Genomic DNA, 23572 nt, shown 5'->3' with positions numbered 1-23572 from the left:
GTCGTGACACTTCGTTCACCAGGCGCAGAAAACTGATGGAAGTAACGAGAAACTGAGGTGGAAAACGTCCCGGTTCGAAAGCAAGTGTGGATCCACTAACCGGTCTAATGTGGTGTTAAATGACCTGTTACAACTTCTGATGCCGTCGTTCATGCTGCAGGGGAAGTGCGGGTACAACAGTGAGATGCTAGATGTCTGAGGTATAAAATAACATTAGCTGTAGAACACGGACGCACCACACACACAACACAACACAACCTTCAGCCACTGCAGTACGCAGTATGCAGCATGATGAATAACTACACAGTTAGCTATACTTCACAGTAAAGCAGATGTGTGTGAGTGAGTGTGTGTGTGTGTGTGTGTGTGTGTGTGTGTGTGTGTGTGTGTGTGTGTGTGTGTGTGTGTGTGTGTGTGTGTGTGTGTGTGTGTGTGTGTGTGTGTGTGAGGAGCCAAGGGAGAGAGGCGAAGTAGGCCAGCATGAATATAAAATCACGCCTGCCAGGCAATAATGTGGGCTACAAGAGGGAAGAGAGCAGTGTGTGTATTTTTTGGTATGCATGTGTGTGCGTGTGTGTGTGTGTTGCAGCTTTTTGAGTGTGTTGCCAGAGAGAATGTGCAGATGAAGGTGTAGGAGACGAAAGCAAGGGTTTGTAGGAACACTCGTTTATCAGCTCTCAGGGATGTTGAGGGCGTAGACACTCACCAGCGCACAAACACCAGGTAATTTAAACAAAGCAGCTTGTTATAATTTGGAGAGCAGTGCATTGTTGGGGCGCCAGACTGGTTCACACACACAGAAACACACACACACACACACTCACACACACACACACACACACAAACAAAGAAACAGATGCGCACATAGCCACAAACAATATTTCTACAGTGGTTTTGATCCAAATGTGTCGTATGAAGATGCTATAGAAATGATACCCCCCCCACCCCCCCCTTCTCCCAACAGACACACACACTCGGCTCAGACATGTAGGATATTTTTTAAAAAAGACAAAAGATCCAGACACAATAGCTTCACCCAGCCAGACACAATTGTGTGCAAATAAGGAGCATAGAGGAAGAAAAGAAGAATGTATATACACGTTCTAGTACCTGCGTATGAATAGTAAGTGCTGAATGAATTATTTATTAGGCTTTGTTTAATAATAGGAAATTCTACTGTATTTGGTGATACAATAATAACAAGCTGGGTACAGTGTCACACATGCAAGGAAATGTGTTCTTCTTTGGTTGTCTTTACTCTTTTTAGTAAAATATTTCCATTTCTATTGTTTTACACTGTTTATAAGGTAAATTATCAACGTTCAAGTATTTCAGTTTGTGTTTTTTTTTTATAAAACAATCTTGGGATTCATCCTCATTTGTTTCTAATATAAAAATCTATGGGAAAGTTAATTAATATTACAAAGGTGCAGGTGAAAGTCACTCATAGGTCAGATCCAGTAAAACGACAACAATCCCTTCAACTCTTTGAACCCAGTATTTTAACGCACTTCTCATTTCTTCAGGTAGATTCTGATCAGTCGTCTCCTCCACATGAATGAACAGTGGATAAGAAGACAAGCCGAGTCAGGACTTCTCCTATTACTGCATTTGTGAATCAATAAAACCTAAATCAATGAGTATAATTATTTTATACGTTTGATTAAAAATACATAAAGGCTGACACTGAAGGCGTATAGCACAGAGGGTTGGTTTAACAGAGACTATGTTTGGAGTTCAGCAGCTGGGAATGATCCATGTTTTCCATGTGTAATAAAACATGTGAAAGAGACACAACTTGACGACAAAACCCACAACACAACCACAAAAACCCCCCATGGGAAACACAGAGTCACTTTCTGCGTTTGAGAGCTGTCGTTTGTGAAATCCTGGTCAAGCCAGTTGTCGCTTAAAATGTGATGCTTGTCTGTTAGAGGAGTTAAGGTACAGGTGCCTGTACAGCAACACCTCCAACAGACGAGCATCACATTTTAAGCAATGACTGGCCTGACCACACAAAGTAACCCCTGCTCGTTTCATTGTTAACATCCGTTGTCGCTCAGTTCTGTTGTGTTGAGGCTTTTGTGATTGTGTCTTCCATTGATGGCCTTGTGTGTAACGTCTCACCGCCGTAAAGTGATGTCTGGCGTATGATAACAATTTCTGTATCGAGGCAAACTGAACTCAGCCCGATGAGAAAAGACTGTAATATTCTTTGTATTTCAGAGGTCAATATAAAATATAACTCAGTATATTTATGTGACAGCTCGGAGCAGTGAAAAAAAACCCCTGCAGCTGCCGCACCACTCACTTCTACAACTCATTCATACGCTCCTGTCACCGTCGTCACAAATACCAAACAAACAATCCTGTGCTTAGAATACTTAAAAAATGAAGTAGTAAAATATCCCTCCTCACTACTTCTCCTCTCCTCAGCAGGCCTTTTGTCCTCCCCCTTCGTCCTTCAACTCTACATCCACATTTAGAACCACAGTTAGCTACAGCACATTAGAAGTGATGGCAGACACAGGCTCCGTGCTCCAGCCTCTCTCAGCTTGAAATGTGGCAAAGATGAGTGCAAGGCGACAGCGAGAGGAGCAATGGAAAACGGGGGAAAGGAATGGCACCGCAGACAGCTCCATTACCTCCTCACAATAGGGATCATCCAGCAGCCGCTTCACCCAACCCGGGCGTCAGGGAGGGAGCGAGGGGACGAGATTACACCGAAGGGTTCGGGAGATGGATGTGTTCTCACAGAGAAGATAAAGAATGGGGAGACGGGCGAAAGAAGCAAAAAGGTGCTGTTAAGCAAGAATAGGACTTTCTTCTTGTGTTTCCCTTCCCCCCGATTCCCAGAAGGTGCCCTCACCCAAAATCTGACATGGCTGATCCTCTGAGAAATCCCAGCTTCTGGAAATAGCAGCTAACGATGGATGAGGAGGAATTTAGAGAAGTGGAGCAGAATTGAGGCAATCTAAGACGCAGAGAGGTGAACGGTTTAGCCTGGGAGCTTAACTCCTCATACACTCACACACATAGAGCCTACAAATCAGACCGGTGAGAGTGTAATACAAATACCTTTTTAATTTAAGACACAGACACAGAAATGATAATGAAACAGGGAGAACTAAAGTGGCCCTCAGTAGAGCATTAAACCACATTTAAATTCACACCAAATTTCAAACATTAATAAATATCCGTCTTTTTTTTTTATCAAAATATGTGAATTACTCTCTGGGAAATCAACGAAAAAAATATCACGCAATTTTAAAGAAAGTGAAATTTAATTTAAAATGTTCCTCCCTAACTTTTAACGCATCTTCCCTCCAAGTTTTCGTGGTAATCTGTGTAGCTGTTTTTCGTATAATATTACTGTCTTGGAAGATGTAGTCAGGACATCACCTTAAAAAGACTCATTTGTTTTTAAAGCACGATTGTGGTGAAGCTTACTAATAAGAAGATTCTGTCATTAAACGGGACAATTTTGCCGTTTAGATTTTTAATTGCTTATTCTTCTTTTTTCCCCAGACCCTGCAGAAAGCGTTTCTACATCTGTCCAACATGCCTTTCGAGCAAGGAAGCTACAACCGCAGCCCTCGCTTCCACATAGCAACGTTAACCGTGCTAACGAGCCGGCAAGAGCTAATCTCACAGTGTGACAATTGACTGATGAAGACAAATGGCCAATTAAAGCTCAAAATGTCAAGGTATCTCTAACAGGATTGGTGCTTAATGCAAAAAAAAAAAAGAAATAGTGTGCACACTCTCCCGTTTATAGACCATGGAGCTCCCGCTGTGTTTCACTCCTCAATCACCAGGAGCAAAGAGAGGAGCGCAGCGATACCGACAGCAGGATGAGGCTCCGCAGGGGGGGGCGGAACCCATCAGACCCCCGCAGAACACCATACGGCTGGACCCGTGTTACACTTAGGAGGGAGAGAGCACCTGAATGACAATCACGGACTTTTCAATTTTCCATCTAAAAAAAAAAAACAAAGTCTGTGAATGCTTCTCATCATCTCTCTCGCCGCAGTTCACCATCGTTCCCCCTCTATCACTCGTTCTGAAGTCAAGATGAGGATCCTTCTCACAGCATTGTTTTTTCCTTCCATCTCTCCTTCACCATCCCTCTCTCTCACTCTCTCTCTCTGTCTCTCTCTCTGTCTCTCTCTGTGTCTCTCTCTGGCTCGTGCTGCATGGGGTCAGGATGATCCAGCTGTGTGATAGATAGCAAAGTCACGTATGACCTTGCAGTGGAAGCCACACCCTCTGTCCACCTCTAAATCACATGCTGCATGTTTGTGTGTATTCTGAAATGGAGTGTGCATGTGTGTCATGTGTGCATGTGTGTGTGTCCACGAACTGAAAAGTGGCAGGTCATCCCCATGCCAAAACAATTTGAGTAGTTTTTATTCCAGGGGTCAGTACTGGCACTGCTGCCTCCGTCAGCTGATGTCACTCAGCGGCTGAAACCCCTCCAGGCACAAACTGCCTCCCTCTGCAGCATTACAGCAGCTTATCTTTCCCAAAAATAACCCCCAGCATCATCTCCCAAAGTCCTGCAAAGCACTTGGAGAAGTGTGCGTCCTCTTCCCGTCACAATTTTTTTGTCCTGAAATTTCAGCGTTTCTCCAAATACGTCTCTTCGCTGCAGCATTTCCCTGAAGCTAATGTTTGCCCCCCCCCCTCCCCTCCCCGGGAAGACAAGATACACCAGCAGTCCTGCTCCACAAAAGCTAATCCAGAATTCAATTATTGTATGACTAATTATATTTTAGGGGCTGAAGTGATTGATCAGTTATTTGATTTCCCCCCCCCCCCCAAAAAAATCATGAATAATTAAATGAGTCATGAATCAATGTGTATTGTTAAGAGCCAAGGGAAGTGCAGTGTTCAATTTGGTGCGATTTGGACACAAAACACCTTCAATATTAATACAGTTTGAAAACAAAGACAACCAGCGCTCTGTAGCAGTAGCGGCTGGGACTCATCAGCGAAAGCGGCATTTTCGATCGTGACAACGAGTTCACGACAACACGACTGACAACTGATTCTCCAGCTCGTGGTTCTGTGTTACTGCGTTGAGCTTCAACTCAGGTCTTTACTCAGTCACTGCAGGTCACTTGTACGGTTTCAGAGAGAAAAGCTGCAACCAGCATTAGCACAGGCCAAGCAAACGGCCCATTCCGAGCAGAAAGACACAGGCACTGCACTAGTTTAGATAATCAGGTGATTTAATCATTTATCAAGCTAATAATTCTCTTGTTTGTGGAGATTTGCTGCTTTTCCTTCTCTAACGAGACAGTTAACTTATTATGTTTGATTGTTGTCATCTGGCAATGTCACATTCGATTATTTTATTAATAATCAATAATGAAAATAATAATTAGTAGTTGCAGACCTAGATTCTGATCTGACTTTGTTTGGGCTGTTTTTTATCTGAAGTTTTTCCAATTTAATGGAGGTATCACAAAAACGGTTATATTGTATGATTTCTGTAAACAGTAGAAAACCATTACATCAATAATACTAATAGACACGACTGTTGCTGAGCCCACTGATGACTGGCCTCCACATTATTTTTACACTGTCAGCTACTAAATCAGATTGGACATAAACCAGGTGGGATGGAACTAATTACTTATTATTGTGCTGATTATTTTCTCATGTAATTGCATTATCTATAGAGGGGATTCAATTAAACTCTCATATATGGAAAATAAAAGAAGCAAATCATCCGGTTTGAAAAAACGGAAACCTGCAAGTTTTACTTACTAATGTATCAATGATCGAAGAAATTGCCAATTAAGCATCTATCAACTGAGCAATTGCTTAATTGATCATTTCAGATATAGAGTCAATGGACCTCTATAATAAAGACAGGTGATGGCAAAAGTACAAAAATCAGAAACACCACTGGTGATGCTACTGTGACAAAGAGCCTGTTTTTCTGACTGAACAAAGACCACCAAAATTCACTTTGCATGAATTATATGTTGCAGCTGCATTCAAACTAATGTGGGACATGAAGAGTGCTGGGAAACTACACACAATTCTCCATGTGCAGTAATAACACAATGTCATAAAGCTGCTGATTTTCTGGTTTTGTTCATGAAAAACTCCAACAAACACTTCCTTTTTTAAACGTACTCAACCAAGGACACGCATTCATTATCAGACTGTTGAAGTGTGTGAGAATGATTTTCTCGGCTTCATGACGATGCATTGTTATTTCCCTGCACGGCTACGCGAGGAGATTACAGCGCTGCAGGGAAACAGTTAGCCAGTACCCCGAGTCTGCAACCACGGGGCAAACGTGGAAAACTGTTCAATTCAAACAGAATGCTGCACCGACGTTTTAAACCACTACGGGGCAAATTAGCACACAGAAACGTATTACGGTTTTAAATTGGATGAACTATTCCTTTAAGAATGTGATGTTTCAATCAGCTCATCAATGTCATTGCTCTGCAAGCAGCTCTCGGAATCTGTCCTCTATTTTCCTCTCATCTTTGTTTTTCTTTAATCTATTATAACTTTAAGAAAAGAGAAACCTCAATCGATACGTGTGCAAATGATTGAGCATGTGCCTGAATATCAACATGAAAATATTTAAATGAGTGTGTGTATATTTTGGGGGAAGTGCAGGCCTGTACGTGTGTGTGTGTGTGTTATGCTGACTGTGACTCTGCCGGCTGTGGACTCAGTATCAGGTGACCTTGGTGATTGTGAAGTGTGTGGACAAGAATAATGAGATGTTTGCCAACAGGGATTCAGTGGGAACTCTAAAAAGGGAGTCAGGTGAGGATTGACACCGCCAGAAGAAAATCGGACTGAGGAGGGAGGTGAAAAAGAGCGGAAGCGCAAAGATCAAGCGCTGAGACCGAGAGTGGAGACAGACTGTGCCACCGATCTTTTCTCCTCTGCCAGACAAACCCGATGCTTTGATCCCCCCAAAAAACGCATTACAACCAGATAAAGCTGTCTAAAAATAAGCTGGTTCAGCGTTTAGCCAGATGGACTGACAGCAAAATATACCTCTTCTTCAAATAGAGGAGATGACAGTACAGTTCACACAGACGACGACGAACATCTCTTGAACCCGGTTTCCTCCTTCCAACATCCATCTTCATATCACGTCAAAGCCACCAACCACAGCCTTGAGTAGAAGTGGGCCGACCATTAGCTAGACACGTTCAAGGTTTCAATCCACAGAACCACCAGAACAGTGAGAGAGGGGAAAGCCCTGTCCTCTAACGGGATGACCCAAGCACCCGATCATCACACCAGAGAGACTTTGGTCCTGCAGAACCACGTCTACCATAGCAGATCCCTAACTTTTTAGCCTTTAACCACAATAAATGACCTATAATCATCAACCCAAAAAGAGATATTAATGTTTTTTCTTCTCCTATGACCCCTCAGATTTATCTCACAGCCCCATGGAGGGGCATTGACTTCCAAGTTGAGAACCACCACTGATCTCCACTGCAAGGGGGGCTCCATAACTTTATCTCCTTTGTAATCAGAATGACTTTCAGATGTTTGTGGTCCACGTCTGTCCAACTCTGACACATTGTATTGCACCTATAACCACTTGTCATCCTGTATCTTCTCAGCTCTGCTCCATGTGTGTGGGACGGGGCTCAGACAGACACATGGTGAAACAGAAAGCAAGAGGACAGAAGAGAAACGCCACCTTTAATAACAACACAAAGCCGACTGAGCTGAAATCAAGCGATTGCACACATATTGAAATGCACAGACAGGCGACCAATTTAGGACAATAAACCAGAAAATGTTTCAATGGACATGAGTGGTATGCTGTTGCTTTCACAGCCTTCATGTCTCAACCCAATGGAAGATTTTGGTGTGATGTGAAAACACAAAGTTATGTAGTATTCTGTTCATCCCTGCATCCAGAGGCTTATACAATCTAAAGCAAAGAGGCACTGTGCGTCTAGTCTGGGCAGCCTCATCACTTCAGACTCCTGAAATTGGATTTTATGTTGAATTTGCTCATAAACCCAAGCTTATTCCCTGGTGATGCCACTAAAAAAAAACCTTGCTGCAGTATAGTGTGCACCTTCTTCGGTTGCTCCGTCCTGATTACTGCAAAGTTCCTCAAGCCGTAACAACAAAAAGCACCTATCAGGAAACAGAGCGAGGGGACAGACAAAGGAAGAGCGTGAGAGATGGAGAGAGAGGCTGTTGCAGAAGTCCGGAAGTGGAGAGCAACACCAGGTGGTCGAGCGTCTGGAGGCAGGCAGTCAAAGAGCAGCGTTGCCTTGACAACTGTGATGCCTTGTTGATGGTAATAGCTGAGCACATCGCCACCAGCACCCCGTCCACACACACAGTATATGTGATTTTTACGAGCGTGCGTTGTATCTACAGAATCTAAAGGTCAACATTAATTATCATTACAATGTTCAGCACTGATAAACTGATTCTACTCTCTTGTTTACAGCCGTATCAGCATCAGTGAGGCCAGAATTCAGGCCCGAGGTGTTTTTTTTTAATGTCCTCACTCTCCTCTTCTTCCTTTCCTTTGCACAGACGCTACAGTTCATCACTTGCCAAAGGCCAGCATCGTGCCATATAGAACGGGGAGCATATCTGATCCAGCCGACAAGCCATCTGTTCACCCAAGCCGCAGCGGGAGCTGATCAATACGGCCAGGGTGGATTCAGAATGTGGCTGCTGTGGTCTCCCACATCGACGGGAATAATGGATCAGCTCTTGGGTCACAGTGGACTCATTGTACCAGCAGCATGACCGCTGAGGTTTCCTGCCTCCACACCTCTTTGTTTCAACTCTTTTAATTAAGGAGCTGGGCAGCAGAATTCCCTAACAGGCTTAGCTATTGGCAGCCTCGCAACCAGAACTGATTGTTCAATTCAGGATTTAGCAAGTAAAGCTTTATAATGCAAACACAGAGCCCTTTAATTTGTCAGGCGTTTGTGTGTTAATGCATCGGACCAACATTCACGGATGCGGCGCGGGTCTGAACGCAGGTATTTGTGTGAACCGGAGGACGTTTCAGCTGAACGCTCTGATGAGTTCTCACTGATCTGATGTGGACCAATCCAGCGTCCTCTCCTCTTCCGCTGCATCAGCTGGTGATTTCTGAGCACATAGCCACTGCAGCATCCTACCACCTCATCCTCCTCCACTCTCTCTTCTCCTCCCCCACCCTCCCTCAACCCCCTCTCCTCCTCCTCCTCCTCCTCCTCTCCACCTGCTTTTAAATGCATGGCGCTGCCCTGCCAGGCCGGTCTTTGCAGGCAGCAATCTCTCCTCTCTGCCCCTCCAGAGTGAGGGAGAAGGCGCTGGAACAGGATGGATGGTTATCGGCCTGTGCAGCCAAGGGGGTGGGAGGGGGGGTTGTAAGGGAGGGAGACAAGGTCGGTGTGAGCCAGCAAAGACCCCCTGCTCCTCCGTGTAGTACCAATAATCGATTGGGAGATGAGGGGCGACCTGAATCCGGATGGCTCATCAGTCTGACTGAGAGGGAAATGGTTTAGCCCAGCTGCAGGCTGTCCTGCTCCAAAGCAGCCACTGAGTAAATAGGCCACAGCCAACCCGAAACCCCTGAAATAGTCCAAATCCAGAAAATCTGGCTGGAAATCAGATCTGTTATCCATTATTCTACTTCTTCCTCACAACAAAAAGAACATAATGAGACCCCCCCTCTCTCTTATTTTTGTCATGGCAGATATTTAATATCATGCAGTAAACGCCATTGCCTGATTCATGGAGAGGGGGGGGGGGGGGACAAGCAGCTAGGGAGCATCCAGCACACACGCGTCCCACATCCTGCTGAGGCACTAACCCCCCCAGACCCGTGCCTGCTGTACATTGCGCTCATGTGTTTCGTAACGGGAACCACCAGTCTTGTCAAAACAAGGGGGGGGGAAACACCCGGCTGGATTAAATCCTCTGGTGTGTTGTGCAGCTCAGGCCTCGGATGGAGGAGTAAAGATGGAGAGGGGGGGGGGGGGGCTTGGCAAACGTATATATGAGATCCATAAATAAAACAATCGCAGCAAACGTGAAGGCACACACAGCTAACCCACCTCTTCATCACTCCTCTGCGCACAGGATGCAGGGCCCTGCCTCCAACAATGGGCCTGTGCGTAATGTGCACACATATGTCGATTGGTAGCATAATGCTAGTCGGCCTTTTGTCCGTGTTGGATGCATTTTCACGTCAGTGCTCGGAGCCGCAGCGTTTCTCTCTCATCACTGGGGCACATTCGTCCTGTTTGTGTGTCCGCGTTGTGCGCAACCATGCAACCATTTCGCCGTTTGCCACCGGCTGCCAATGCATCACTTCAGGGCAACACATCGGGGTCAGGAGAGGAAAAACCCTGCTCACACACACTTTCCCCTCTGCGCTTGACTCTGGATGTTTTCCCCATCCTCGCTGCACCAGGAGCTGGTCATTGAGTCATTTAGTCAACAATGGCCGGTGATCAGACTCCCCTCCGAACCTCGGCGGGGTCACATGCTCCATTCAAGCTCCTCTATAGGCTTTTACAATAACACAGCTTTTAATTATTCTCCAAACCCCACCACCTCGTGTTTGCTCCTTTATTTTTAATCCTGCACAAAAAAAACAAAATCCCACATCGATGCCCTGAACAAACACATGACATCATCCTCTGGAAGCCACACAACCAGGGGAGCGAGGCATCGTAAATAAAACATAGCGGGTTAGGGCGCAGTGATTCTGCTATGGCCGCCTCTGTGTTTTCCAACCCCTGCTCCACACTCACCAGGTTCAGCACCGTCTCCACGATGTCCCTGTTGCTAACCTCCCCGACCTGGATCAGGCCCACCAGCACGGCGAATTTCATCTGGATATTCCTGATCGGGACGGCGGGGTTGATCACCCCGGCGGGGAGGACCATGGAGCCGGCTGCGGACACCATCCTTTCCCCTGTGACGGCGCCGGAGCTAGCGCCCGCCGCGGCGACCTGCTGCTGCGGCTGCGGCGCGGAGGAGCCCGGCGGAGGGTGCGGGTCTCGGTCTGTGTCCGTGAGCGAAGAAGCGGAGCCCGGTGGTGCTGAAGCCGGCTTCTCGCTCGACATTTCCCCTCTGGAAACAGGGAGGAGAGGAGCGGCCGCCGCTGTCTCTCACACCTGCCTCTACGAGCGCTGCACAAGAAACATGGGCATGCGCAGGGAAATACAAAAAAAACCAAAACAAACAAAGGGGAGAGATCTGTGGTTTTTAAATCAAATCCTCTGAATTCACCCTATCCTCCTGAAAACATGTAGGGATTCATAGGGCTGGAAGAAGGATGGAGCTCTGACAGGACCCTCTCTCTCTCTCTCTCTCTCTCTCCCTCTCTCTCTTTCTATGTCTCTCTCTCATTGGCAGGTTGCAGTCAGTGCGGTCGTCGAGGAGAGAGAGAGAGCGAGAGAGAGAGAGAGAGAGCGAGAGAGAGAGAGAGATGTTGACGCCCCCTGTCTGCAGTAGTGCGCGCTCGCCACGCATGCGCACCGGGCCCCTTTCTGGGAGGGTGCCGGAGCGGAATAACATGGAGCCGTCCATGCATGGGTTCACACAGAGCACAGTCCAACCTCAACAGCTGGGTGTTTGTTTTGTTTTCTCCTCCGTAGTTACTTTTTATTTTAATGTGTGTTTTTGTATTGGTTTAAATAGGTAATGTCTCTGGAGGCAGATGTTTTAAAATGGATTAAAAGAGGACACCCATTACAAAGTAAGAGTCGTGTAAATGATTGTTTACAGGACGGTGAACAAGAAAAAAATTGATGATTGTAGGAACGTAGATAAATACTGAATGATTAAAGTGGTCGGAGTGCATCGAGGTAAGTAGCACAGGCATAAATTATGTACAGTTAAGGTGAACGAAGAATATATATACATAAACAGGACCAGGTGGCACCAGATGAATAAATACTGTAGCATATGAATGCATATATATGCAGCACATAAATAAATATACAGATTATAAACAGTTACGGTGAATCCTGATAATGAAGAATACATGTACAGGATAGGTGGCAGCAGGTGAATAAATATTGTAGCAGAAAAAGAAGCACGGATGAACACTGGGGGAGTTGATGTAGGTTGGGTGGACGGGGACACATTTTGGGTGCGGTGCCGGGGGCAGTTTAAAACGACCTGGTTGCCAGACAGAGGCTGTTTACGGATTCAGGAGACATCCATCTGTCCCACTTACCGCTGTCCTGACTTTAACTCTGCTACCTTTGTTTCCTCATTAAGCTTCACAGGATTGCTCTCCTGACACTCATCTCTTCTATGATGTGTTTTACCCAATGACTTCGCTCCTCTTCTCCACTCCTGCAGTTATTTTTACACTTTTTTTTCTTACCTCACCCCTTCAGCCGTATTGTTTTACAATTCACAGATTTTTAAAGGCCCTAGTGTAGAATATACAGTCTTTAGATTAACATTGTATATCTCTGCATAGCACGACAGCACTTTTAGTAAACTACCCCCCTCTGTTTGGACTCCTTTGATTTATTATCAGTTTGAAAACCAGCGGCACACATGCCGGGCCCGGCGCCATTAGGGGGCTCAGCCACCTCACTTTTTGCCCCCCCCCCCCCCTGTTTAAGAAAGAGCTGTGAGCCGCTAGCCCTCATTTTTGGCAGCATTACAGCACAGTAGCCGTTGCTGTTATTTATCCTTTCAAAGGTATTGCAAGGTTAAATCAAAGACTGCTTACAAAGATGGACGACATGACAGCTTCCCAAAAGTGAAGCCAAAGCGTCTTGATCGCCATCTGGTGGCCAGCTGCAGTATAGGTCATAAATCCTACCTCCTTCATGTTCGCGGATGGGACATGGACCAAAAGAAGTGCACGTCAAACAAAGTTTTCTCAAAGATGGTTTCTTTTAGTTTAGGTAGTTCTTATTACACAGATATTTGTTAAAATGCCATTTTTTCTGGTGAGTCTTGTTTTAATTAGTTATTTGATGCGAGAAATACAGGTTGAAACGTCATCTTCAAACATCATCTCTGGGTCGTGGGAGGAAGTGGTGATGCGTCGTCCATGTTTATATACAGTCTATGGGTTAAATCTTTGGTTTTTATTGTATGAAAAGAAATCGCTCCCCCTTGTAGTTTTTAACAGTCGCTTCATCCTGGCACCAGACTTGAGATCTGCACACGTGCACATGTGCTACGTGTGCAGATCTTAGATTTATTGATGAATGCAAAGTCCTGCATGCTGGACTGTCACTGGATATTGATTGCTACACATTTCTTCAGTTCATGCACTGCACGGACACACAGGTCCAGTCGGTGTCTCTCATAAACACATCCACACTCACACACCTGCAGTATCCTCCGGTGGCTGCACAGACCACGGCTGCTGGCTCACTACCTGTATGCACACATGAGCCTGATTCACACTGCATGTGTAATTCTAACAGGACACATCTGCGAGGTAGGATTTCCATCAGCAAGGAAGCTACAGAGGTTGATTCTCTACTCGTGCGTGTCTGTCATATTATGAGTGTGTGCACGTGTGTGTGTGTGTGTGTGCGTCTGTCTGGGTGTATTTTCACATAGGCAGCGACGACAGTCTCTTTGATGTCCTTATTTTTCTTGAGATGCTCGCTGTTGACAAGGGCTGGCAAGTTGGGGGTGACATTTTCTGGCTGCGTGTTTGTGTGTGTGTGTGTGTGAGTGTGCATGTGCATGTGCGTCACACTTGCTGCGTGTGCATGAGCACGCGTGAGATGATTAGAGAATTTTACAGATGAGCAGAGGCCATCTCCTGTTTTTCCTCGACCTAATCATCGGCACAAAGGAAATGAAGGAGACAATCACACGCACTCCGTCAACTGCACACTCGCACACACAGCTCGCATCCGTCACACACTTCACTCACACTCAGAGAGGCAGTTTCTCAAACCGGCACATGCTATCTTGTTCTCGGATGTGCACGCACTTGTGTTCCCGCACACACACACACACGCACACACGCACACGCACACACACACACACACACACACACACACACACACACACACACACACACACACAATGGCGGGCTCTCTCCTGCTCAGAAACACACTCCTCATTGTTTTCAGACAAAGGCTTGCTTCTGCAGCTTTGTCATGATTCCACAAAAGACTTTAACAGAAAGAGAGGTCTTAACCAGGATCTGGTTGGTGATTGGGTAAAAGCACTAACATTGTTCTGCTTCTCTTTCTCTCCCCCCCCCCCCCCCCACTCTCTCTCTATCTCTCTCTCTCTCTCTCCCTCCCTCCTCCACCTCACCTCTCTCTCTCTTTCCCCGCCCTCACCTCCAGCGGAGATGCAGTACTCGCGGACACACGCAGTCGTTTCTCCTCTCTGTCCCCGTGTACCTTTGTAGGGAGATGTGTGTGGAGGTAGAGCCAGTGTCTTGTGGGGGCTGGAGTGCTGGAGCTTCTGAGGGGACCAGGACTTGGGGGGATCAGGCAGGGAGAGAGCAGCGGAGGGGACATCTGTCACAAAGGGTTTGATCAGTGCAGACTGGAGAAAAATGCAGTTTGTTTCCAACGTTTTTGAGTGTGTGTGGTTGTGTGTTGGATTTGGTGTGACATCACTTAGAGGACAAAGTCTGTTATTTCAGAGAAAGGTCGTGCCCACATGATGACACAGTTTTTTAAAATGTGAAATATTGGGATCCTGAGCTCAGTCTGTGTTATCAGAGTTAATCGAAAATCCGACTTGTAGATTTATCAAGCGCTGACCTCAGAGCCACAGGTAATTACTTCCTGTCTTCACCGGTGGATGTGAATCATCACCAGCAACCATGAGCGTGGGTGTGCATCCATGTGGTTATGTGTGTGTGTATGTGTGTGTGTGTGTGATAAGGTGATAGAGAAGGGAGATGGAAAGAAACCGATAACAGAGTTGGCACAACACAGAAATTTGCTCTAAATTATATATATATCTGTCATTGTTTTTGCATAATTCATAATAGTTTACTTTCAGCGTCACGGTGGTGCAGTGGCTATCACTTCTCACAGCGATGAGGTTCTGGATTCTAACCTGTCACACAGGCTCTCTTCATGAATACGCTGGTTTCCTTCTGGTGCACCGGCCTCCATCCACAGTCCAAACACGGCCTGTGCAGGTTGGGGTTAACTTGCAGCTCTGAATTGCCTGTAGGTGTGAAAATGAGTGTGAATGGTTGGCTGTGTCCATATGTCAGCTCTGTGATAGACTCGCCTGTCCAGAGTGGGCCCTGCCTCCCCTTCCTGTTCTCTCTCTCCTGGCTGAATGTTGTTCTGCCGTGTTATTACCTCCAACAAGGTTGTTACGTTTTCATCCCAGTCTGTTTTTTTATATATATATATATCAAATATTTTTATATTCAACACAGAACAAAACAGCTCAGACAAGACACAGCAGCATGAGTATAGAAGGTGAGAATTACATTTGAAATGTGGGCATTGCATCCAACCCCCATCCGCCCCGTGACAGGGAAAGGCAGCATCAGATGGGGTTTGTTTGTTTGTTTCTCACTGGGATTACGCAAATACTACTGGACGAATTCCCACAAAACCTGGTGGCAGGATGGTACATAAGAAAGAGCTCATTAAATATTGGCGAGGATTCCTACAGCAGACAGCAGATCCAGTTTTTCTTTTTTTTCGCAGTTTTTACCATGACAAGAATGGGTGTTTGGGGATATTTTCACCAATTTCCCAGGGAATAATTCATGGATCTTGAAGAAAAAAACCTGGCATATTCAAAGGACTGATATGTATGAGCGTGTTATATTTGGAGGAGAGGGGACTGTTGGGCCTCGGTGGAGGGAAACACGCTGCTACTGAATGTCATTCTAGTTTTTGTATAGTCTCCTTTGCTTTACAATACAAAAAAACATAAATTTTAATGATTCAGTTTCAACCTTTAAAGCAGTTTTGTTCTGTGCCGTTTCCTTTGTTCGGGAATTCTCTGGAGACGTTACCTTCTGTATATGCAAGGCAGATTAAAGCTGTTCATTGTATATAATTTAAAAAGAAATTACCTTCTCGAAGATCTAATGAAACTTTAGCTGGATTTGCATTTTAACAGGTGTTAACTTCTTTCTCCAGCGGCAGCTTTTATCACGTTTGCTGAAAACGAGACTTAGTCATAGACTCCGAGGGCATTAGACCAGATTGTCTCAGTTGCTCCTTCGCGAAAGATCATCTGCAATCTCGGGACTAATTACTTCCAACACGTGGGTCATATTCCCTGTCGCATTCACTCAGTTACACTAATACTGGTGGAACGGCAGAGGACAATCCTCAAAGGACACCACCGAGTATCTTATTAAAGTTTTAGAGATTAAACGAGTGGCTCGGTCGGAAGGAAAGAGTGGATGAGGAGAGAAAGAGAAGTCATCCTGCTAAAGTCTCATAACCTCGATATTGGTCATTGTCCTGTTTTAAGGATTACACGCTTCTCTTATGGTTAAGAAGATTAGACTTAGATGAGGTCTTATGAATCTCTTTCAAGACGCATCTATATGAACTCAGAAGTGAGCAGCGATAAAGGAATAAACCCGCCTGCTCTGTCTGAATCAGGGAATAAAAGACACTATGGAGATGGATCAGAGGAAAATATCCCAGAAGCAAATATTTTGAAACATATTCTTCTGTATAAGCCGTGTCACAGCTCCTCATCTTTCGCTACCCGGCCCCAGTAACAGTCCATTTGTTCTGGAGAGCTGTCACCAGGGATGAAGGAGCCAGGGCTTTGACAGGGGTCACGACCCGGGATCAAGGACTTGGCTCTTTGACTGGGCTGCAACACGGCCGCTCCTCAACCGCAGCGGTGGCCATGAATAATCCAGCCGAGATGAAACAGGCACTTGGGTTTGATGGAAAAATCTTACGTGAGGTGTATAGAACCGAAGGCCAGCTCTGAAAACGTAAACACGAAGAGAGCAACGCACAAACAAGATTTGATTGTCGACAAATCTGTGGCATGTCTTAAAATACCAGAATGGAGATGTTACCTCAATATATCAAAAGCTTTACAAACACTCAGCTGACTCCAGAAATCTCAGATATTTCACTCTTTGGTTTCTACAGGATGATAAATAGCCCACTGGGATATTTTGGGATGATTTATATGATATATTTTATAATTTCCAGCCCCAGTTTGTGTATTGCCAATAATTAACATTCAAGTCACAGAGCTAAGAATCTAGTTTATTGGCTGGAAATCATTGGTAAACGAGGAAGGTTATTTGACAGCACTAAACGCTGTTCAGAAGGTTTCCCCAGAATCCTCGTAGACTCCTCTCCCGAGGATTCTAACCTTATTACTTCAGACAAAGAGGTTATGTGTTTTCTCCCCTGTCCGTTGCTTTGTTTGTTGGTTGTTTGGTTTGTTTATTAGCAGGATTACGCTGGTGGAAGGATGGGACACGTAGACCGAGAAAGAATCACCCAAATTCAGAATAAGGGTCGGATCCAGGATTTTTTTTATTTGCTTCAACATTGTTTATTGAGATTTTCACCAATCTTCCAGGGAATGATCTTCACGGCACATTTAGGGAACCGATACCTATGAGTGCGGCTGGTGCAGCTTGATTGCATTTAATGGGACAGTTAGGTTTTGGTGGCGGTATGAGCTCCACTGAGTGCCATTCCAGTTTTTAATTCCATCCAAACAAAGATGTTAGCCAGAAATTACATATAAAACTAGAATGGCACTCCACAGAGCACAGACCTTGGCCAAGGCCCAACAGTCCCTTTAAATTCAATCAAGCTGCACCAAATTTCACACACTCATTGATATCAGTCCCCTAAATATGTCAGATTCCTCTCTACAAACTCCTTCAACGACTTCAAATAAAAACTACTGAATAATATAAGAAGGTCTTTGCCCTTGTTAATAGGATTAAACTGGTAAAATGGAAAAGTGTAATAGAAAACACATGAATCTTTGAGTAATCGTGGTATTTACAAGTTTTAGTTAATACTTGTATAGTGTTGTTTTTTTCATCATGGTCATGCTCAATCTTTCAGCCCCGTGTGATCAAGGACTTTGTGAAACTCCACTTGCTCACCTTTAAATAAATACATTTATTTAATCCCTTCTTCGGAGGCTACAAGGCTCAGTGTGCACAGTGTTGGTAATATCATCATGCCAATGGTCGCCACACACTCAGGTACACTGTACACACCACTGCCAACATGGCCTCATCAATAATTCATTCACTGGATAATTTATTCATCCATGACCTTATCGTGGTTGTCTGGAAGAAGACGCCGGATTAGCCAGACTCGGAGCAGATTTTCCTTTTCTCCGTCTTTCTCTCTCTCTCTGAGCTCAGTTTTCAGAACATCAACATTGAAAGTGCATCAGTGCAAACATCCACTGCGCTCTTGAATGACAGGGGAGTGATTTCTTTAAATCCTGGTATTTCTGAACTGTTCATTTGGCAGTTGAATAAGTGAGGCTGTGTTGAGATGAGCCATCGCTGCTTCAATCTTTTTAATTTGCGATCCAAGGAAAGCGAGACCAGAACTGACTAGTTTCTGATGTTTATAGTGATTCAACAATTTAATGATATATCATTCTGCAATCATTTTTAAATCGCTTAATCTTATTTTCTAAAAGAACATGTGTTTATTACCAAGTGGTTTTTTTCTGGCACTTAAAGACACTTCTCAGATTTCTGAAGTTATAAATTTAAATAGCCTATTGAAATGTTAATTAAAAGTATATTTAAGCTATGATTACATTGAGTGATTTAAATATCTATTATTTAATTACTTTTTTTATATATAACTACACTCTTAACACAGGCTTCAACTTTTGAACCAATTTTGTTTATTTACAGTCACATAAAAAAGAAAAATATGCAATTAGGATATAGAAATGTATTTAATTTGTCCTAATATACCTGACTAGTTTAAAAATGAGTGGTTTCTGATGTGAAGTCCTAAAACAGTTTGTATCAAAAAAAGCAGATAAGATCATTGAAGTTTCCTACAAACTATTATAAGAGTCAAAACGTCTTTTCTTCACTATAATTCAGTCAAATCTGAACATAAGTGCATTATACACATATTTTTAGATTCAGTGTTTCTTACACTTACCAACTCCATCCTCTCCGATGGTGTCTCTGATGTCCACAGCGCATAAACATTCAGAAATCCTCATTGTAAGAACTGACGCTCCTGTTCACTCCAGAACTTGCCCGGGATTTATCGCATTTTAAAGTTTTCTTCAGTATCACACTTCTCTAGTGACACTTGTCTGCTCACACATTGTTACAATGCAATTATTAACTGCTAATACGTAATTCGGCAAACTTTAAATGGCGCGTGCTTTGACCAACATGTAAATAAACATGAGTTTTAAAATGATATAAGTTGTTTGCCCTCAGTTAACTAACGCCATGGTTTATCTATAGGCTACTTCCTGGTTATCAGTCGTTCTGAATTGTGGGAACTGTAGTTCGATACCACAGCACGATTGTCCCCTAAAGTAAGAATCAGAAGGAAATAACAGCACTTACTAAATCCATTACTTATTTATTTGTTATAATTTTTCATATTGCATTACAATATCAATATTTAAGATTACTACTTTAACTCTACTGTCCAATCCCCACAGGTTTTATATAACAGGGTCCAATCACACTGTTTATACATGAACATACTAAAACAAAATAAAAAGTCAACAATGTTAAATAAAGATTTATTGGACAGGGAGGTAGTGGGACATGCTCTTCCTGTTTTCTCCAGAAGAGGTCACCCTCAGGTTCCTCTGCAGGGTCACCATCATAGACTGTGTGAGAGGACAGGGATGACACACACACACACACACACACACACACACACTATGCTACTCTACACACTCCCCTTCCCTTTATACTCTGTGTTTACAGTACATGACAAAGACTGATGTATTTACCAGTAGCTGCACTTTCTCATGTCTTTTTAGCTTCTTATTTATCTCATCATTCAATATGTGTAAATTCATTTAATTGCGTGCAACATAATGTCCGTCTGGACCACATTTATCCATCCATTCAACATGTGCATTGTCTGTCTGTTCACACTACAAATACAAATAAACGTTTGTAACTTCAGATAGTTTTTATATCTACTTAGGAAACCCTTAGAATTCTGAATTACATTTGTAAGTATACAATGTCATTTTGTTCCCTTGTGTTCCACATGTCTTGCTCTGAATGACAATAAAGTGAATCTTGAATGATCCTCTGCATTGTATCGGAGTCTGTGGCCCCAAGAAAAACACACACTCAAGCTCTCTGCAGTAAAGTGGATGGAGTTTGGTGAAATCGATGCTTGATTCACTTCGTCATTATTCCTTTTTCTTTCCCCCACAAAGGTGTAATTTGCAACATGGTGTTGCTGATTAGCCCGAGCCCATGGAGTGGTGGAGTTAAAGTAGTCCCAGTGTCTGTATTCCAACACCTTCATCGTCCTCTGTGAGAGCCCCCCCCCTTTAACACAGCTAAGTAGGTAAATGTGATTGAGTATTGATCCGAGCTGTGCTGGTTTAGATTCGTGCTCATTCATCCACTGAGAGGACGCAGACAGTTAAATTGTCCTCAGGGAGAACCCCCCGGGACTCTGATGACTTTTCATTCACTCACTTATCTAAAAATATTTTCCATGGCATACTTTTCTCATTCATTCATGACCTTCAGACTCTAGCGGAGCAACAGCACCACTCGATGGACAAGACAGCACAGGACAAAGGAAATCTGTGTTTCCCAGTATTTACTATGATTTGTTCTTCTGCCAAGGAGGAGATGTTTTCATTTGTTTGTTATTCATAAAGGATTAATGCAAAAACTACTCCACCGATTTCCATGAAGTTTTGTACAGGGGTTGGGCATGACCTTAAATTTAGGGGCAGATCCAGGATTTAAATTTACCTTTAACATTGTGAGATGTCATTTTGCAACATTTTCCTTGATTTGAGAGTTTGTCTTGTCTTAACGCTGTGCCCTGTAACATTAGAGTAGTTGAATGAACAGACACTGGAGAACACATTTGTTGAATTCATACATTTTTTTTATTCTCTTGTTTAGAAACAACGGTTCTATTTTCCGTCACTTTGTCAGAAATAACCGAGCACCAATCAGCTACTCAGCTCCATTCGGGGGCCTCTCCGCACTCAGCCGAGGGCTCAAGTCAAAGTCACTCACTCACTCTGTTTGTCTCATACACACATATTTACACACATATACACGCACACACACACGGTTCTCCAGCAAGCAGCATCCACATGGGACTTTGGTGGCACTGTAGAGATACTGTATCATAGCAACACCATAGCAACACTGCTCACAGCGGAGAGACACAAAAAAAAGCCAAGGCGGCGCCATGGCGGAGCAAGCTCTAGTCTGCTATTGCTTCAGTAGGATGCTGTGTGGGAAGTTCACATTTCAGCATATCAATATGATAGGTAGGTAAGCAATGAAGGTTGATCTGCTGCCACAGCACAGAAAGCGTCAGATATTGTGAATTACAGCCGGTTCCAAACTGCTGGACCCCGCTGTTATACAGACTGTATGTATATCTAAAATGCAGATACACAGGTACATCCATGCACACACTCACACACCCACACACACACATGCAAATATTGAAACAAGCTTCCCAGAAGCAGTGAAATGGTCTCATGTCTTAGACATTGTATAAATGACAATAAAAACACAATGATACCATGTACAGAGAGATAATGACAATAATAACTTTAAAATAACATTTAATTTAGATAAGATTAACACTGAAAATAATGACAGGGAACTAAATCAACAGTGATATCCAACTCAATGTTTCCATAACAGGGTTAAAGCACATGTATGGACCCGATGAGTGTTTCCCAGTTTCTGTGATCCGGATCCCTTGTGTCCTCGGTTTTTCCTGAAACTAGCGCACTTTTCACAATGTAGTGCTGTCATGTGCCCATATTGTACTGGTCCTAGTCATTCCTATGGATCTTTACAGCATCTGTAGAAGGCTCAAGAATAATATAGAATAATTAAGTGCATGCTATAAATGTAGATATAAAAAAATCCAGATTCCACTAGTTTATTAAAAGATTAATCAGATAATAGTTGTAGATAAGATTTCACCATCAGGTGTTTGTCAATGTGGCTGTTTGTAGCTGACAATGTTTAAAATGACAGAAAACAGACTGGAGTGAATATGTCCTGTTTTTCAGGTCTGTTCTATAAAATAGAGGAAATTGTTGCCTCTGATAAGGACGTTGCGTTTTCACTCGTGTCCTTTGGTTTGTGTATTTGTTTGTTCTTTAGCAGGATTACATAAAATACTGATAACTGATTTCCAGAACTAGACAATCATGTGTAGGATTGTTGGGCCTTGGTGGAGGTATGAGCCGTCATTCTCGTTCTGAATAGCTTCAATCAAACTGTATATTTCAGTCAGGCCCTGTGACACTTCAAAGACCTGGGAGTTAAAATAGATTTTTCAGAATAACAAATACAAATACAGGTATTGTGCTTCATCTACTTTAAATATGAGCAACATTTCCTGCCAACTTTGACAATACACGACTACAAAATAAGTTATAATCGTGTGTAAGCTTCAGTTAGGTTACAATGAACTGAATTAAGGTGTTGCAGACTGTGGCAAACATCTCATGATTAAATCTGCCGTCTGTTATATTTGATGGATTTTAAAGAAGGACCCAGTAATAAACACTGATAAATATTCACTGTCTACGCAACCTTAACCTTCCAATAACTGCACATGGTTAAGAGTTGATTATGTGAAAGGAAAAACTAAAATGTTTGTTCTATGGTTCACTGGAAAATAAATTAGTGATTGGATGTTAAAAGACGCCCGTGCACGATTACATGATATAAAATACTCCTCTCCCGTCTGTGTGTGAATGACTGTGACTCAGTACAGTATGGTACAGACAGGCTCCGTGTGGCTCAGCAGCATGAAAAGACACCAAAGTTCAATTCCTGGATGATTCCCCTCCTGGATCAGCTGCTCCGGCGGTGTGACCCAAGACAAAGCTGGTTTCCCAGGGTTCAGACCTTGGCCTCAGTGCTCGTCTGATCTGGAGGGAGAAAAGAGGAGCGGATCCTCTGGACTTCATTGACACACAGGTGACCGAAGGCCTTGTTGTACCATTCTGGAGATCTTCCCCTGGGACGAGAAACGGCAGATAAAGCACATTAATGATCGCGGTGTTGATTGAAACCTTCACTCTGAGGACACTTGGAGTCAGCCCACACCTGAGGTCCACTCTGGAGATGTGTGTGAGCCTGGTCCTCTCCGTCCCACAGGGCTCCAGGAGGTACTGCGACTCCAGCACAACCCCCCTCACCGCTCCCATGCGTGGGCTGTCCTCGTGTTCCACAGACACGCTCACCAGCGCACAGGAACCTCTGCACAGGTCTGTGCGCCACGATCTGAGAGAAAGTGAGGGTTTCATGAGACATTTAATGAAGATATGTGATTAATGTCTGGGAAAACTTTTTCTAACTAATAATTATTTCATTGAGCCAGGGGACTCAAACCTCTTTTTTCCTCTGAGAGCTACTTTGACA

The 23572-nt window shown here is 43.9% G+C and overlaps 2 protein-coding genes across 6 annotated transcripts in view; both read right to left on the bottom strand.

Annotated features, from left to right (window-relative positions):
• nbeaa (neurobeachin a) overlaps positions 1-11381 on the bottom strand; it is a 92961-nt gene extending 81580 nt beyond the window's left edge. The window contains 1 exon segment of the mRNA XM_034605922.1: positions 10782-11381. Coding sequence (XP_034461813.1) covers positions 10782-11096 — 315 coding nt within the window. The 5' untranslated portion in view covers positions 11097-11381.
• Positions 11382-22648: 11267 nt separating this feature from the next.
• Positions 22649-23572, bottom strand: part of LOC117774006 (stAR-related lipid transfer protein 13-like) — a 49390-nt gene continuing 48466 nt past the window's right edge. For all 5 annotated transcript variants that reach the window (XM_034605992.1, XM_034605993.1, XM_034605994.1 and 2 more), the window contains 2 exons: positions 23258-23434; positions 22649-23168 (listed from right to left, as the gene is read on the bottom strand). In XM_034605992.1, the coding sequence (XP_034461883.1) occupies positions 23051-23168; positions 23258-23434 (295 nt within the window). In that variant the 3' untranslated portion in view covers positions 22649-23050. The remainder of the gene's footprint in view (positions 23169-23257; positions 23435-23572) is intronic.

The sequence above is a fragment of the Hippoglossus hippoglossus genome, chromosome 14, assembly GCF_009819705.1.
Source record: "Hippoglossus hippoglossus isolate fHipHip1 chromosome 14, fHipHip1.pri, whole genome shotgun sequence".
NCBI lineage: Eukaryota > Metazoa > Chordata > Actinopteri > Pleuronectiformes > Pleuronectidae > Hippoglossus > Hippoglossus hippoglossus.
Note: the sequence above shows the minus strand (reverse complement) of the source record. Positions and strands in the feature narration are given on the sequence as shown.